We start from the raw sequence: 17,611 nt of genomic DNA, 5'->3' as shown, positions 1-17,611 counted from the left end.
TTAAAAAACCCTGGACTTAAGTCCAGCTGACTGCCTGTAACAGGAAAAACACTGCATCAGTAAAGTACACTGGGCCCAGCATGGAGAAATATATCATTTATGAGATCTTATGTATGAGAAATTATTTGTATCAAATGGAGAATACTAACTGCATGTATGTATACATATGTATATAGGTAGTTGAAAGTTACCTGACTCCAGAATCTCCTGATAACTTTTCTATCATGAGGATTACCCCAATATGGTAGCACCTGAAAAAAAGGATAATATATATATTATCTTTTACTGATAACCATAAAAGTATCATGACAAATATTATTCAGAATGATTTTTAAAAGAAGCTAATAATACTGAGAGCTACTGAGGCAACGGAGAATTATGGAACCAAAACAGGAAGAAAAAAGACAGCCCACGGAGGAATGTGGTGTATTTTCCCTCTGCTGGTGTTGATCCATTCCAAAAGTTCTAGTTGAGAGGATAAGAAACTTGAGTTTTTTTTTTGTTTTGTTTTTAAAGGAGATGTAGGACTCAGAAAACAAAAACGAAACCACACATTTCAAGATGGAACTCTGTTAAGAACCGACATCACTGGCTCTAAGCTAAGGGTTACACACTACTAGTAAAGGTAAGCCACACATATACTTGCCTTAATGGGTACTGAATCTCAGTCTTGAATCATCTCAAGAACTCAATTTAAGATGACTTTGGATTATTTATGTACTGAAGGAAAAAAATTTGCTACTGGCAATAAATAAATAAAACCTAATATAAATCCTGTCTGGAAGAAAACATTAATCACAGCCCATGAATATCTCTAGAGTTTTCCCTGCACAATGTGTGGCACACAATTAAAAAAAAAAAAAAAAACAGTCATGGAAAGACAGTATCATAAAACTAAAAACCAGGGCTGGGTTGTGGCTCTTTTGCTTGCCTGGCATGTGTGAGGCACTGGGTTTGATTCTCAGCACTACAGAAAAAGGTCCACTGACAACTAAAAAAAAAAAAAACAAAAACAAAAACCAAGTAATAGAAACAAAGTCAGAGGGGCTGGGGATGTGGCTCAAGCGGTAGCGCGCTCGCCTGGCATACGTGAGGCCCGGGTTCGATCCTCAGCACCACATACAAACAAAGATGTTGTGTCTGCTAAAAATTAAAAAAAATATATTAAAAAAAGAAAAAAGAAAAAGAAACAAAGTCAGAGGAAATGAAAATGATAAAAATACGAGAATTAAGACTTCAAAAAAACAAAAAAAGACTTCCTAAAAAAATGCTATCATGAGAAACAAGATGGAGAATTTCAGTAGTATACTATAAACTATAAAAGAATCAAAAGGCAAGTCAAGTGCAGTGGCACACACCTGTAATCCCAGTGACTTGAGAAGCTGAGACTAAGGAATCACAAATTTGAGGCCAGCCTCAGCAGTTTAACAAAACTGGCTGGGGATGTAGCTCAGCTGTAGAGCACCTGGGTTTAATTAATTTCCCAGAACCAAAACATGGAAAGAAAAAAAAGAAAAGGAAGAAACAAGGGAAGAAAGAACCAAAGGGAATTTTTACAAGGGAAAAAATACAATAAATTTGAAAATTCAATGAATAGGATTAATGAGAAATTAAATGCAGAAGACCAACTTAAGTGAACAAAATAATAGATCAGAAGAAAACATCTAGATTAAAAAATAAACAAACAAAAGAATGCAAAATTCAGTGTCCTTTTCTGTTATATTCCTAGAAAACGGTTTCTTTTCTCTTTATCCATCTTGTCTTCTGGGTTTTTAAAAACTTTCAGCCAAATCAAAGTACAAATATAAAGAAAGAAGATCAGGGACCAGGGTTGTGGCTCAGTAGTAGAGCGCTTGCCTAATATGCATGAGGCACTGGATTTGATCCTCCGTACCACATAAACAAATAAAATAAAGGTATATAAAAAAAATGAAGATCAATAAAAACTATGCAATATGAATATGTTCAAATGAATATATGAATATAAAGTGTATAGATAATAAAATAGTTCATGATTATTAAAATATTAAAAAATACACAAAAGAAGTGGGCATGGTGGCACATGCCTCTAATCCCAGCAGCTCAGGAGGCTGAAGCAGGAGGATCATGAGTTCAAAGCCAGCCTTAGCAACTTAGCAAAGTCCTGAGCAATTCAGCAAGACCCTATCTCTAAATAAAATCTAAACAAGGGTTGGGGGGGCTGGGGTTGTGGCTCAGTGGTAGAGCCCCCACCTTGCACATGAGAGACCCTGGGTTCTATCCTCAGCATCACATAAAAATAAATAAACAAAATAAAGATATTGTGTCCATGTATAACTAAAAAAAATTTAAAAAAGGGGGGGGGGGTTGGGGGATGTGGCTCAGTGGTTAAGCACCCCTGGGTTAACTCCCTGCTGTCAACCAAAACAAAAACACACAAAACCAACAGTACATAATACTAGGGAAGGGTGATATACCTAAAAATATACTAGGGTCTTTGTACCATCTGAAAAGTAATAACACTTTAGGTAATATCATACTTTCTTAAAAAGACAAGAATATACGATGTGGGCTGGGGTTGTGGCTCAGAGGTAAAGTGCTCACCCAGCATGCGAGTGGCACTGGGTTTAATCCTCAGCTCCACATAAAAACAAAGATATTGTGTCCACATACAACTAAAACATAAATATATAAAAAAAAAAGAATATATGATGTATTCTCCAGATTATTTACTAAAGATCAAATGAATATATAAGAAAGCCAGCAAGCTAAGGGAAGATTAAAAGTAATAAACTATGATCAATTCAAAAGGACACAAGAGCCGGACAAGATGGCACATGCCTGTAATTCTGGCTACTCAAGAGGCTAAGGCAGGAGGATCTCAAGTTCAAGGCCAGGCTCAGTAATTTTTCGAGATCTTGTTTCAATCAAAAGAAAAAGAACTATGGATGTAGTTCAGTGGTAGTGCACCACTGGGTTCAATCTGCAGTACTATTAAAAAAAGAAAAGAAAAAAATATTTCCCAAGAGGGCACTAGAAAGAAAAGGGAAAGCTGAAGAGATAAAATAAGTAGAAAGTAATAAGACTTATGTCAAAAGATCAAAAATTACATTAAAAGCACAAATGTTTCAAATAAAGGCAAGAAATATACCTTAAATGTAAGGATAGAAAATGGTCAAAAAGAAAAAAAAAAGATACTATAAAAAATTAAGTTAAAGCTAGTTTACATATTATGAAAATGGATTCAAATACAAAAAAGTAAAAAAAGAATTTCATAGTAATAAAAGATTCAATTTACAAAGAATATAAATCTGTGTATATTTTTCTTTCTTCTTTTTTTATTTCCTTTCTCTTTTTTAATAGACCCTGCATGCTAATCAAGCATTCTAATACTGGTTATACCCCCAGCCCAATTTGTATACATCTTAAAGCTACAAAATGTATGAACAGAATAGAAACAGACAAATCCACAGTCATGGTCATTTTTAACTTAAGTCTCAAGTCTGTGATAAAACAAGCAGGAAAAACAAAACAAAATACATATATGTATCAGAAAAGATACAAAACCACCAAAATATGTTAAGAAATTTGACTAATCAACATATCCATATATATGTATGTAAAAATATCTAGAACATGGCACCAAACAAATGGAGAATACCTATAACTTCAAAACATTTATATGCATATAAAACCTGACCATATGCTAGCAAAGAATATGGAGTAGGAGTTAGAGATTACTTTGAATGGAGAGATAATGAACACATAACACATCAAAACTTTGGTCAAAGTCATGCAAAGAAAGCAATTAACACCATTAAATGAACAAATAAAAAACTGAAAAATCTCAAAATATTAGAAAAACGTTTATGAAGAAAAGTAGAGAAAAAATAAAAACAGTAAAAATACATGAAATACACCAATTTTCAGGAATGAAAAATGGAACAAGTAACCATTAAAAAGAAATAAATCCCACTGCCTGGGTTTAAAAAGGCGGAGAAAAAAGGAAGATGTTAGAGGCCTTGATCATAACAGAACTATGAAGAATATTACTCAGATGCCTGTCAAATACAATAAACTTTTAGGTATTATCAAAAAACCTAGGGGCTGGGGATGTGGCTCAAGCGGTAGCGTGCTTGTCTGGCATGCGTGCGGCCTGGGTTCCATCCTCAGCACCACATACAAAGAAAGATGTTGTGTCCGCCAATAACTAAAAAATAAATATTAAAATTCTCTCTCTCTCTCCCTCTCTCTCTCTTTAAAAAAAAATTTTTTTTTAAAAAAAAACTAAGTATCTTTGAATATAATCAAGCTATAAACCTGAGAAAAGTATACATCTAACTGTATACTGTCGAAAAGTAAAAATATTTCCAACAATCTAAGGGTAATAGCAACAGAAACAATAAATCAGCTGTGTGGTGGTGCAGGCTTTATACCCAGCTACTCAGGAAGCTGAGGCAAGAGGATTGCCAAATTCCAGATCAGGCTCAACATCTTGACAAGACCCTATATCAAAATCAAACATAAAAAGATCTGGGAATGTAACTCATTAGGAGTATACACCTGGGTTGAATCTCCAGTACATAAACAAACAAATAAACAAAAAAACAATGCATCAATATAACTTGGGCTCAGCAAACCTTTTCTGTAAATATTTTACATACCGCAGCCCATAAAGTTTCTGTCAAAATTCAACTCTACTGATATAATGCAAATTAAGCCATAAGTAACATAAACAAGAGTATCACTAGGTTCCAATAGATATTTATTTGAATTTCATGTTTTGTGACAAAAATATTTTTATCAACAGTTTTAAAAAATACAATATTTTCTTAGTTCTTAGGCCACAGAAAATATGTGGTGCATTCCTCAATAAGTAGAATTACCATATGACCTAGCAAATCCATGTAGGAATACACCTAAAAGTAATGAAAACAAGACAGATATTCAAAGAAAAACTATGCATGAATGTTCACATCAGTACTGTTGACAACAGCCAAGAGCTGGAAAAAACACAAAATATCTATGAACACGTGAATGGATAAACAACATGATACACAATCTAATGGAATATTTAAATATTTAGTTATAAAAGGCAATGAAGCAGGCTGGGAAGTGGCTCAGTGGTAGAGCACATGCCTAGAATGTGTGAAGCACTGGGTTCAATTCTCATATGAGTAAATAAATGAAATAAAGGCCTATCAGCAACTTAAAAAGTATTAAAAAAAAAAAAAGGCAATGAAGCATCATCATACAGCATGGTGGAACTTTGAAAACTTTGCTACCTGAAAAAAATCAGATATAAAAGGCCATAAATTGCATAGTTTCTATTTGCTTCTAATATCTAAAATAAGCAAATCTAGCTATAGAGAAAGCAGAATTGTGGCCACCAGAGGCTGGAGGAAGAAGAGAATAGGGAATGACTATTTAATGGGTATGAGGTTTTGTTTGGCTTAGGATAATGAAAAAGTCCTTGAATTACTTAGAAGTGATGGTGTACAATACTATAAATACTTATTGCTCCAAAACTGTATACTTGTAAATGGTTAAAATTAAAATTTTTAACCAAATATAAAGACTATACAATATAGAAAAAAAAATCAGCCAGGTACAGAGACTGGGGACGTATCTCAGTGGTAAAGCACCCCTGGGTTCAATCCGTAATACCTCCTAAAAATAAATAAATAAATAAATAAAATAAAATACAATAAAATAAAGAAGTAGAAAAAAGAAATTGATCTCCATATTCCACAAGGATAAGAATTCAAGCGAAAATATTCAAAAACTGTTAGAATGGTCTCACCTTCTCCTTACAACTAAAAATGAGTGCACCAAGTTAAAAGCTATATACTTAGTATTCCTTGTAAACAGTTTCTATATCTATAATTCAGCCACAAACAGCACAGTCATAAAGCTGATCCACAGTGAGAAATCCCAACCATCTTCCTATTCCTTACAAAACATGCCAGAAAAATATCTTTTATCTCCACTCTAACCCCTACCCTTTAAACTGTATGCAACCCATGACCACTATAAAGAATACAAATCAGGAGCTGGTAGCTCAGTGGTAGAGTGCCTGCCTTGCATGTGTGAGGCACTGGGTTCAAACCTCAAAGAATAAATATCAAAAGATTACGTCAACATATATAGTCTCCAAGAAATTCTCCCTATACAGCAAGCAACCTCATTATCATTAGTCTTTAAAGACAGATCACATATTTAATTCATTTACATCCTTGTAAATTATAAGCAATGTAATCAATCCTATCCCACCTCTTCCTTTTTAAAAATATTTATTATTTTTTTAGTTATAAGTATACACAATATCTTTGTTTTATTTTTATGTGGTGCTGAGGATTGAACCCAGTGCTCCACATATGCTAGGCAAATGCTCTACCTCTGAGCCACAACCCCAGCCCCACTTCTTCTATCTTAAATCCTTAAAATATTCCATAACTGAATGTTTGTTCTGTTTTGTGGGGCTGGGATCAAATCTAGGGACTATACTAGGGTAAGCACTCTACTGTTGAGCTATCCCCTAGTCCTAAATTCCTGTTTAAATTGTGTCCATGTCTTGCCAACTTGATGCAACATTGCTTCCCTGCTTATCACTTCCTTCCTCAATATCAATTCTGTTCTTCTAAATTAGTTATATCAATTTTTACATTATCTACCTCAGGAATTATAAAGACCAAAGATCTGGCTTTGATCCAGATGGACTGGCCAGAGCCTACAGGCACACCTGTAATCTCAGCTACTCAGGAGACTAAGACAGGAAGATCCCTTGAATCCAGAAGTTAGAGAACACCCTTGACAACACAGAAATACCCAGTCTAAAGAAAAGGAAAAGAAAAAAAGTTTAAGAACAGGCAATTCATAAATGCTTAGAAAGGAGGGAGTAATGTACAAATTATAGTTTTTGTTTGTTTGTTTGCTTGTTTGTTTGTTTTTTGGTACTGGAGATTGAACCCAGAGTACTTGACCATGAAACCATCACTCCACCCCAAGTTTTTTTAAAGAGACGGGATTTCATTAAGTTGCTTAGAGCCTTGCTAAATTGCTGAAGCTGGCTTTGAATTTACAACCCTCCTGCCTTAGCCTTCTAAGCTGCTGGGATTATAGGCATGCTACACCACGTCCATCTAGGATATGTATCTTGATAAGACCTGCCAAACTCATAACCAAATAAGGGTATAATATGACAATGTGACCAGGAGCAACAATTCATGGAACAAATATAGCAATTCATTCAAACAGGACTTTGGCTTTCTAACTTATTAAATGTAAAGATGTAATATACTCTCTTATTGTTCCCATAAGTAATTTTTATAGGGACTAGACATAGGCATTTCAGAAACATATAATAAATATAAGAAATTTTAAAGGACAGTAATTATATTAGCAAGGAAACAAAAGAAGAGTCAGAAAGTTTACCTTAAAGAGCAATAAGTTTTTTGTTAGATTGATTTTACCTTAAATTTAGGAACAAATCTAGTAAACTCCTGGTGCCAATTGTTAAGTGTAGAAGCAGGTGAAATTATTAAGAAAGGTCCCCAAATGTTCTCTCTCTGCAACAGAAAAACTGGGTAAGGCAACCGAAGGAAAACTAAAAAAAATGTAATTAAAAATTATAATTAAGTAATGACAAGAGGGGTTTAAGAATAGGTGACACATTAGAACATGAGAAACAGTTATCTATTTACCAAATTGCCAAATCTGTACATTTAATAATAATGGCCTATGTTAATATAGTAAAATTGACAAGGACATACTATGAAAATTTAAAAAACAAACAACTATGCCATTTTCTGACTTCTTATGTATCTTTTTCCACATTTTTTATTGGTGTGTTATAATTATATAATCATTTGTGACATATTAACTTGAATGTATTATTTTCTCTTATACTTGATAATCATAACAATTTTACAATTATTTAATGGATATAGAACTTCTTCCTTTTCTTAAATTTCTATTTTTATTCATGTTTTCTCATTTAATTCTTGCAAAATTCCTGTAAAGTATGATATCCCTATTTTATAGAAAAGGAAACTAAGTCTCACAGAATTAAAGTGAAATCAGCTTCAGAAGGTTAAATGGACTGCTCAAGTGTACTCTGCAGGAAGGGTAGAACCTTGACATGAACACAGAACTTCTGATCTAATAATCAGAGTATACTTACTGGCTACTACACTGGTAGCTCTCAATGAGGGGGGGCGGTGAGAGACAGTGATTCAAACCACACATGTTCAATACTGTCCTGGCTCCCCTTGAAAATCAAAATGTTACACAGTACCATTTTGTTCTGTAAAGAGCTTCAGGACAAAGATCAAGTCTCTTGTTATGCTACAGAGCCTACAGTGCCTACAGTAACTTTCTCAATATAAAAATGACCCTCAGTTTTGGAGAGCAAAAGACTGAGAGGCTACATCTACTCACCTCAGCCAGATGGGCCAGGAGGGCAATGCTCTGTACTGTTTTACCAAGGCCCATTTCATCAGCAAGAATGCCATTAATACCCTGGATGGGGGAAAGAGAGGGGAGGAATACATGATCAACACCTCGTACCTTTCATCACACACAATTCCACCTACTGCCCAAAACAACCATCAGAATTGATCAAACAAAAGTGAGTGCAGATATACAGCCTTGGTACTATCACCAAAGTCTATAATGATGTATTCTGCCAAACTTACAGCACTGATATATGAGACCAATGATGTATTCTGCCAAACTTACAGCACTGATATATGAGACCAATACGCCATGGCCAGTTCCTTAGTTCATCTAACCCAGACTCAGAGGCAAACAATCAAGTTTATCGAGAACACAAAAGACAAAACTACATGCATGATATAAACATTCTTCAAAGACTCTCCAGGTTATAAACATAGAAAATGCTTTCTGCCCCTTGTCAACAGAAAGTTTTTGAAAAGAGTTAAAATCTAAACGTGTATATGTTTCACAATTACATAACCAAAAGAAAAACAGACAATGAACAAAAAAGAATGGGAATGACATAGTTCTAAAATTCACCTGTTCATACAGATTGGCCAACCAATTCATGCCTTTCAGTTGGTAACCTTTCAATTTCCCATTAAAAATTGTGGGCTGTGGAATATCTTCACCGGCCCGGATAGATGGGTTTGCCAAGCTGTAACTCTCCCCAAACCCAGTGCCAGACTTGTTTGCTGCTCGTAGAGCAGCTGCTCGACTTTCTTTTGCATCTTCGTCAAATGACCTCGTCTAGAAATAAAGAATAATAGAAGAAAAAAATATTAAATGCAAATAAAATTCAAAACAAGATATCTACTGTACTAAGAAAAAATTGAAACAAAATTTCTGATATTATAATTTGATATTCTATCACATTATTCATAATATACTATAAGCATATTACTGATATTATCTAACATACAATTATATTAAGAATATTTTTAATATCATGTTTTCAATGGACATACACTAAACCACATTACAATATTACCTGTCACATCAAGAAATTTATTAAAGATTCAATATAAAATTTGTTTGACTGATTGGAGGTCGTGGGTGAAGGCATTTATATTGATCCTTGATCTGGACCCTGTCAATGTCACGAAGAGTCTCCTACAAAATACATTTAACTACATTTTCTTAATTCAACTTAACTGTACTTTTTCTGATTTTATTAAATATCTCCATATAAGGTAATAACAGAGAGCAAGTAATTACTAAAGTGAACAATAGCTAGCATTTTCCTTAAGGCATATTACTCTTTCAATAAGCCAACACTGTGATCTTTTTAACTAAAACAACCATGATACATTTCATATACTGACCATGATTACTCAAGGAAGGTGGGGGGAAGCAAACTGTTTTGACTTCTATCAATATACTCTTAGTGCTTAGAAAAGTGAATATTCATTATTCTGTTTTTCCTAAAGTAGTTCCACTATTCTGAAGTAAAGAGACTCGCAATTACCACCCTATATACACAATGACATGTTGGCTAATGCTTTTAATTGAAAATGTGATAAGAATAAAGGGCAAACACCAAAATTAAAGGTTATACTTTATTTCCAGGGCCAATTATACCACACCTTTTTATTTTTAAGACTCACCCGAGCTTGGTGAATATGGTAAGCATTTTCAGCATTCTTCAGGGCTTGGGCTTTAAAATGGTTACTATCTGAAAAGGAAAACCTGTAGATTATCACACCACATCTCCTTCAAAGACAATTCAGGCCAACATATGGATCCCTGATTTCCCCATTCTACTAATCCCTAAGATCACAAAGGATGGAGGAGAAGAAAGGATAAATTCTTTGACAGAGTAAAGAGTTAGAAACATAACAGAGGCAGAGGGCTGCCTTGGTCTTCCATAGCCAAAGCCAGCTCATAAAAACTACTGGGCATAGAGATCCACTGTCTCTCAGTACTGGGGTTTCTTCTACAATATGATACCACATTGGGCACGATGACACATGCCTTTAATCACAGTGACTTGGGAAATTGAGGCAGGAGGATCACAAGATCAAGGCAGCCTCAGCAACTCAGCAAGAATCTCAAAATAAAAATCTAAAAGGATTGGTGATGTGCCTCAGTGGTAAAGCACCCCCTAGGTTCAATCCCCATTACCAAAACAAACAAAGACAACTATAAAAAAAAAATCTAATACCAATAGCCAGAACAAGTAAAAAAAAAAAACAATGATGTTTCAAAATCATAATATATTTATTCTAGGTATAACTATTTGAACAGATGAAACAAAGGTATGTATAACCCCAATATACTCTAAAACACTCCCATTCTTATTTATATCTAGGACTACATAATCTTGATCACTACTATCTGTGAAATTCTTCTCAAACTTCATTCCAATTTCTCCTTCCCCTTGTGGTCACAAATATACCAAAACTGACTAGTCTCTTTCTCATGCTTTTATCACCAAGGATCTTGTTATGTAAGAGGTGAATTTCTCTGCTACAAAAGTTTACTAAATTTCTAATAACAAATCACAAAATATAATATATTCCAAAACTTGCAAGATCTCATAACCATATCCTTTCCTTTGCAAATTCTTTTATCAATCATTTTATAGGCATCTTCTCTAGAAACACCCTCTCTTCTCTAATACAATCAATTCCCCTTTTCTAACCAATATTACCTATGAATCAAAACAAAGCTTACAAGAATTAATAACCTTAGATATGAAAAATGGAGAGAACCTGCTTTGTCTAGCTTCTGGCTCAGTACTCACCATAATCTTCCTGTGTGATGTTAACTACAACACCTCCACCAATGTCAATTTGTCTCTGGGTAGAAGTGTCTTCCAGTTTCCGTAAGATTTCTTCCTGGATCCCATCATGACCCATATCTCGCTTGCGACTCATGAAATGGGCATACAACTCTGTCTGGGTGATTAAGAAGTTGAGTTTTCGCTGCTGTCTCTTAGCCTAAACCAGGGGAAAGTTAAAAGTAAAAATAGAGCAAAATCATTGGTAGTCAACAGAATTTGTCAAAATTTCATACACTTTGCAAAAATTACTTAACAAGCCCTTTGACTTTATTTTTTGGTACCAGGAATTGAACCCAGAAGTGCTTAACCACTGAGCCACATCCCCCACACTTTTAATATTTTATTTTGAGACAGGGTCTCATTAAGTTACTTAGGGCCTTGGTAAGTTACTGAGGCTGGCTTTGAATTAGTGATCCTCTGCCTCAGTCTCCCAAAGTGGTGGGATTACAAGTGTGAGCTACTAGCTGGTGTTAAAAAGTTACCCTTTTAACATTAAGAAGGTAAAACTACCAGTGAACAATTCTATTTAGCCAAGTCACTGGTAATAAATGCAAGAAGGAATAATTTTCATTTATAGTTTAATAATAACTGGTATTTTCCTCTCTTTACAACATGAAAACTTTTGTCTCACAGATTTTTATATAAAATGTTTATGTCTTTGCTACATTACTTTTTGATAATGGCACTGGGACATCAACTGAATTTAAACAGATGTTATAATCCGGGTGGTAATGTGTATAGCTTTAATATTTTTAAAAATGTGTTAAAAACTCTTCTCTAGCCAGGCATGGTAGCAGGAGGATCCTGAGTTCAAAGTCAGCTTCAGCAACTTAGCAAGGTCCTAAGCAACTCAGTGATACCCTGGCCCTAAAAATATTTAGGGGATGTAGCTCAGTACTTAAGTGACCCTGGGTTCAATCCCTAGTACAAAAAAAATAAATACATAACTAAAAGGCAAAATAAGTGAGTAGAAGCTATAAGTTATTCTCAAAGTCAATATCTGGGAACAATAGCACAACGGGAAAAAAACCCTCTCCAAAACAATCTATAATTCATCTGTAATAATGATAAATATAAGCAAAACATGAATATAAACTAACACAATAGCAATTGGGTATAGGCCCAGAACATAGGAAGCTGAGGCTGAAGGAGGACAATTTAAGTCTAGGAGTTCAAGACCAGCTTGGGTAACACAGTAATATACCATCACCAAAGAACAAAAACATGAATGTGGACCAACAGGGACACACATACATACAAACACATACTTTTTAGATGGGGGAAGTTCTGGTTATTGAACCCAGGGCCTTGCTTGTGGTAACCAGCATTTGATAAATGGGTTACACCCCAGCCCTAAAGTGCTTTCTTGAAAATGTGAAAAAAATTAAAAGAAAAAAAAATAGGTAAAGAAAAAAAAAACATTTTGTCAATAAATAAATCATCCTTAAGATAAACAACAATCCTGAATTATATGGAATATAGTAAATACTATAATTATGAAACCAAATTCATAATTTTGAATATTTTATAACAAAATTCAAATGAAGTATACTTGATTTGTTCTTAATACACCTCCCAAAAAGGAAAACAAAAAAATAAGGCATACTGCAAAGTAAGGTCTAAAGTTCTAAAGTAGTACTTTACAAAGAAGTACTCTATATAAAATTGACCCTTTTCTCTCTTTTTTTAATATTCATTCTTAAGTTTTAGGTGGACACAGTATCTTTATTTTACATTTATATGGTGCTGAGGATTGAACCCAGTGCCTCCTGCATGTTAGGTGGGCACTCTACCACTGAGCCACAACCCCAGGTCCCCCTTTTCTCTTTAAGACATTATTGTACTTGAGCTAAATTCAAATCAAAAGAAAATTTTAAAAGCCAAAGTATCATCAAGAAAATCTTTCAACACTAAAAGAAATTTTTAAAATACGAGATCTCCTTTTCACCTTAAAGTTAACTATTACTTTTTTTTTTTAACTTATTTTATTTATTTATTTTTTAGTTGTACACAATACGTTTATTTTGTTTGTTTATTTTTGTGTGGTGTTGAGGATCGAACCAAGGGCCTTGCGCATGCCAGGCGAGCGCTCTACTGCTGAGCCACAACCCCAGCCCTATTACTGGTTTAATTGAACAAAGTATTAAGGAAACGATAAAGATACATCAAAAAGTTTATTTCAAAAATTCTGAGAAGAAAACATACAAATCAACATAACCGTGACTGAAACTACCATCAGTTATCCACCAATAAGTCAAGAGAATGTAGGTCTCACAAACCTAGATGGTTTTGCAAACCAAACTACTGTGAGATAGAGGGAGGTATTAGAAAACTGAGTTAATTGTCTATTACACCTCTGATCTAAATCTGGCCCATAATCCAATAAACTGAAACTACAGTCAGTACACAGAAACAAGTTAAGATAAACGATAAGCTATTTTCTTTTCCTTTTGTTCATTCCTTTGCTGATGTTGTTCCTCCAGACACATACAGGAATGAGATTTATAGAAGAAGATAGCATAAAGAAAAGAGGCAAACGGCCAGGGGAAAGCCTTAGTGGAGAATAAAAACAGAAATTGGTTTAGTGGAGTAAAGTCACTATCCTCAAAATTAGATCTTTAATAAAAGATTTCTAGAGGTGGGAGTGTAGCTCAGCAGTTAGAGCACTTGCCTGGTATGCATGCACCACTGGGTTCAATCCCCCAGATACCACAAAAATAATTTTTTTTTTGCCTTGATGATTTCATTGGTTAATTAAATGTACAATGTTCAAAGCATTGATAGGGTGGAAGTAATTATCATCTTCAAAATTTTATGCTTTTGTCCTACCTCCCGCATTTCCTCATCCAACTTCCGCTGCTCCAGAGCTTCCTTCTCGGCACGCTTGCGGTGTTCCTTCTCCACCTTCTCATATTTCTTCCAGTACAGAAGCATCTCCTTAGTGAGGCGGCGAGCACGAGGCAAAGTTTCCTTACAGTTCTTCTGGGCCTGCAAAGCTGCTCGACGTACCTCCTTCATGCACTGGTGGGCAAGCTACAAGATACAACGTTGCCATGATGGGCGACACCAACACTAAGTGACAGTTCTCTCTGGACAGTATGTGACCATAGGAGGAGTGTTCAGTATGAACACTATGGTCACATCTTTCTTCCCCAACTTGATTAATGTCCCTGATACAATACTATAACCCAGGCTTAGATTCTGAGGTAATATCAAGGATAAGAAATCTATCCACATCTACAACCTTAAAAGATGAAACAAAGTATAATTACTAAGCAGGATCAGGGAAGTTATCAAGCATTATCACACATATAAATAGTGAATACCTATCACTACTTTTTATACTATTTTAAAGTTAACATACATTAATTTAATCTTCCCAAACCCATGAAATTGTTATTATTTCATTTCATAGATGAGAAAACATAAAGCCTGAATGACTAGTCCACAGAAATACAACTAGTAGCATTACCTCATCTGATCCTCAAGACAAAAGTTCTATTGTTTCCCTTTAAGAAAAGATTTTCATAACATCATTTCTTAGATAAAGAAGCTGGAGCACAATAATTTGTCCAAGGAAATAAACAGACTATTGATGGTCTTACGAAAAAAAGACCCCCAGATATTAGTAATGTGAAGAATAATAATTTTACTTATTAAGTAGATTGAGGATATTTAGAAACTCTCTTAGGTATTATTAGATTTATAATCAACAGGTCCTAATAGAAAATGGCAGGAAGAATGGATCCAAAGAACAGGAACATATTTATACCAGCAAAACATGAAATGGAAATACAAAACTGCAATGTTACCTTTCGGCTATTGGTGAGAAACAGGTTACGAGCTGAAGCTTTCTGCTTGTTGGCCTAAAACATTTAAAAGTAATATTTCATTTAGGATTCATTTTTCAAATAAGATTATGTAGCCTGACAGTGTCTTTTATTCAATTTCTAGAGGACTGAAAAATAAAATGTCAAGTAAATGCAATATACATTACCTCTAAAAGTTATACAGATGTACTGTTTTGGAATCACACACAAAGCTAATAAAGTAGCATTAAGAAGAACCTAGTGCCATAGTTGGCCTAAATATTATAAATACAAATGAAAAGAATTTAAGTTATAAGTCTTGAAGTAGACTAAGATACTATATTACAACCAAACTTTAATCTACCCTGACTACAGCACACTGCTTTCCAGGACCAACCTGCAAGGCTGTTAGTACACCCAGATACCCAGATCCAGGACTGTTATGAGGAAGGTAAATTAACTTTCCAGTTCACCTTCAACAATCCCATCACCAACCAGGACAAACCTGCTGCCACTATTTCTCAAAGTCTCATTTTCTCCGAGGCAGACCTAACATAAGATGACTGACAGCCCAGAATCCAGTCTCCAGCTTTTAACATCTTCAACTTCATGCCAAGCATGTAATCACAGTGGCTTAGGAGGCTAAGGCAGGAGGATCATGAATTCAAAGCTAGCCTTGTCAACTTAGCAAGGTCCTAAGCAACTTAGCAAGACCCTGTCACTAAATAAAATACAAAAAGTGCTGGGGATATGATAGGCTCAGTGGTTGAGTGCTCCTGGGTTCAATTCCTGGTTACCCCCCCCCCAAAAAAAAAAAGAAAAACAATTTCCACTCCAACTTAAAAAACAAAACAAACCTCAAAAAAGAAACCCAATTTCTTGTGTCCATTTAACATGGAAGAATATAGAAGAGATTCTCTGACAATTCAGCCACTTCCTCTGATGCTAAAGAAACAATGGATTCAAAGTTACAGACAGCCAGAGGCCATTTCTGTAATATCCCTACCTCAGATAGCCTGCTTACAGGAACTTTTAAGCCTTTAATCAAAAATTTCCTCTTAATAATTTCTTTAAGAATTAGTAGCTAAGCCAACAATCTCAAATATTCCCACTGAAAAGCCTTTATCAAGCCAACAATCTCAAATATTCCCACTGAAAAGCCTTTATCATTGGAACATCATCATCTAAAATTCCTTCATCAGGTACTAAAGTCAGGTTTCCCATTAACTTTCCTATTAAGAATACTCAGACATAAACGATTTCTAGAAATACTATGGGGGGAAAAAAGAATAATTTTTATAGTGGCGAAGCACCATCATACCAAGAAATCAAAGCTAGTATTATCATACTGGGGCAGATGTATCATGTGTTACCTGATATACCAAGGACATATGATTTCTATGATAATCCTACCAAAATGGATAACCCAAACATAATCACCTGATAAAAGCAGACAAATCCAAATTCAAAAATATCTTCAAAATAACATCTTCAAAAACAACAATGTCACAAAACACAGAGGTACTGTTTCAGATTCAAGAGATTTAACAACTAAATGCAACATGTAGTCCTAGATTGTATTCTGTATTCAATTCAGAGAAAAAAAGGGATACAAAGGAATTATTGAGACAACTAATGAAATTTTAATGTGGACTATGGATCAGATAATATTATTATGTCACTATAAGTTCCTAATCTTATAACTGCATTGTGCTTTTGTATGAGAATTCCTTTTCCTTAAAAAACACAATGAAGTATTAGGAATAAGTTTAACAGACTGTCTCAAAATATATAGTTGAATGAAAAAAAGAACTGAAAATAGTTGAGGGAAAAGAAAAAAAAAGATACATATGTACATAACAGAAACTAATGAGACAAACAATTGCTAAGTGTGAATTTCAAAATATATTTGGCAGATCCTTGATTTATTCTTGCCATGTTTTAAATTTTTGAATTAATTTTAGATTTACAAACAGTTGCAAAATAGTACATTTTCTTACACTTCCACCTGCTTCCCTAATTTTAACAGCTTATACATAACCTCAGAATAATTATTAGGAAAAGGAAACTTAACAGTGATATATTATTATTATTATAACTTTGTAAGAAACATGGAGAATTGAACCCAGTGCCTCCTACATGTTATGCAAAGGCTCTACCACTGAGCTACGTACTCCCCTGGAGAGGCTACGAAATTATTACCTGAACTACAGATCTCATTGGAAGGTTAAGAATTTTTCAACTCATATCTTCTTATTGTTCCAAGATTATATGCACAATCCCACATAGCAATTCATCTTTTCTCTCTCTGTGTAGGTCTTTTCTTGTGTGTCCTTGACGTCTTTTTTTTTTTGCACTAGGGATTGAACTCAGGGGCACTAGACCACTGAACCACATCCCCAACACTATTTTGTATTTTATTTAGAGACCAGGTCTCACTGAGTGCTTAGCTGGCTTTGAACTAACAATCCTCCTGCCTCAGCCTCCTGAGCCACTAGGATTACAGACATGTGCCATGCTCCTTGGCACTTTTGAAGAACTA

General features: G+C 34.6%; 1 protein-coding gene across 2 annotated transcripts in view; it reads right to left on the bottom strand.

Moving 5' to 3' along the window:
* Positions 1–17,611, bottom strand: part of INO80 (INO80 complex ATPase subunit) — a 137,550-nt gene that overhangs the window by 80,036 nt on the left and 39,903 nt on the right. For both annotated transcript variants that reach the window (XM_081293621.1, XM_081293620.1), the window contains exons 8-15: positions 15,073–15,126; positions 14,090–14,293; positions 11,222–11,417; positions 10,083–10,150; positions 9,016–9,225; positions 8,419–8,499; positions 7,452–7,547; positions 192–251 (exon numbers count right to left, since the gene is read on the bottom strand). In XM_081293621.1, coding sequence (XP_081149747.1) covers positions 192–251; positions 7,452–7,547; positions 8,419–8,499; positions 9,016–9,225; positions 10,083–10,150; positions 11,222–11,417; positions 14,090–14,293; positions 15,073–15,126 — 969 coding nt within the window. The remainder of the gene's footprint in view (positions 1–191; positions 252–7,451; positions 7,548–8,418; positions 8,500–9,015; positions 9,226–10,082; positions 10,151–11,221; positions 11,418–14,089; positions 14,294–15,072; positions 15,127–17,611) is intronic.

Source organism: Spermophilus citellus (assembly GCF_964194105.1).
Source record: "Spermophilus citellus genome assembly, chromosome: 4".
Lineage (NCBI taxonomy): Eukaryota > Metazoa > Chordata > Mammalia > Rodentia > Sciuridae > Spermophilus > Spermophilus citellus.
This window is presented reverse-complemented; position numbering and strand designations above follow the sequence as displayed.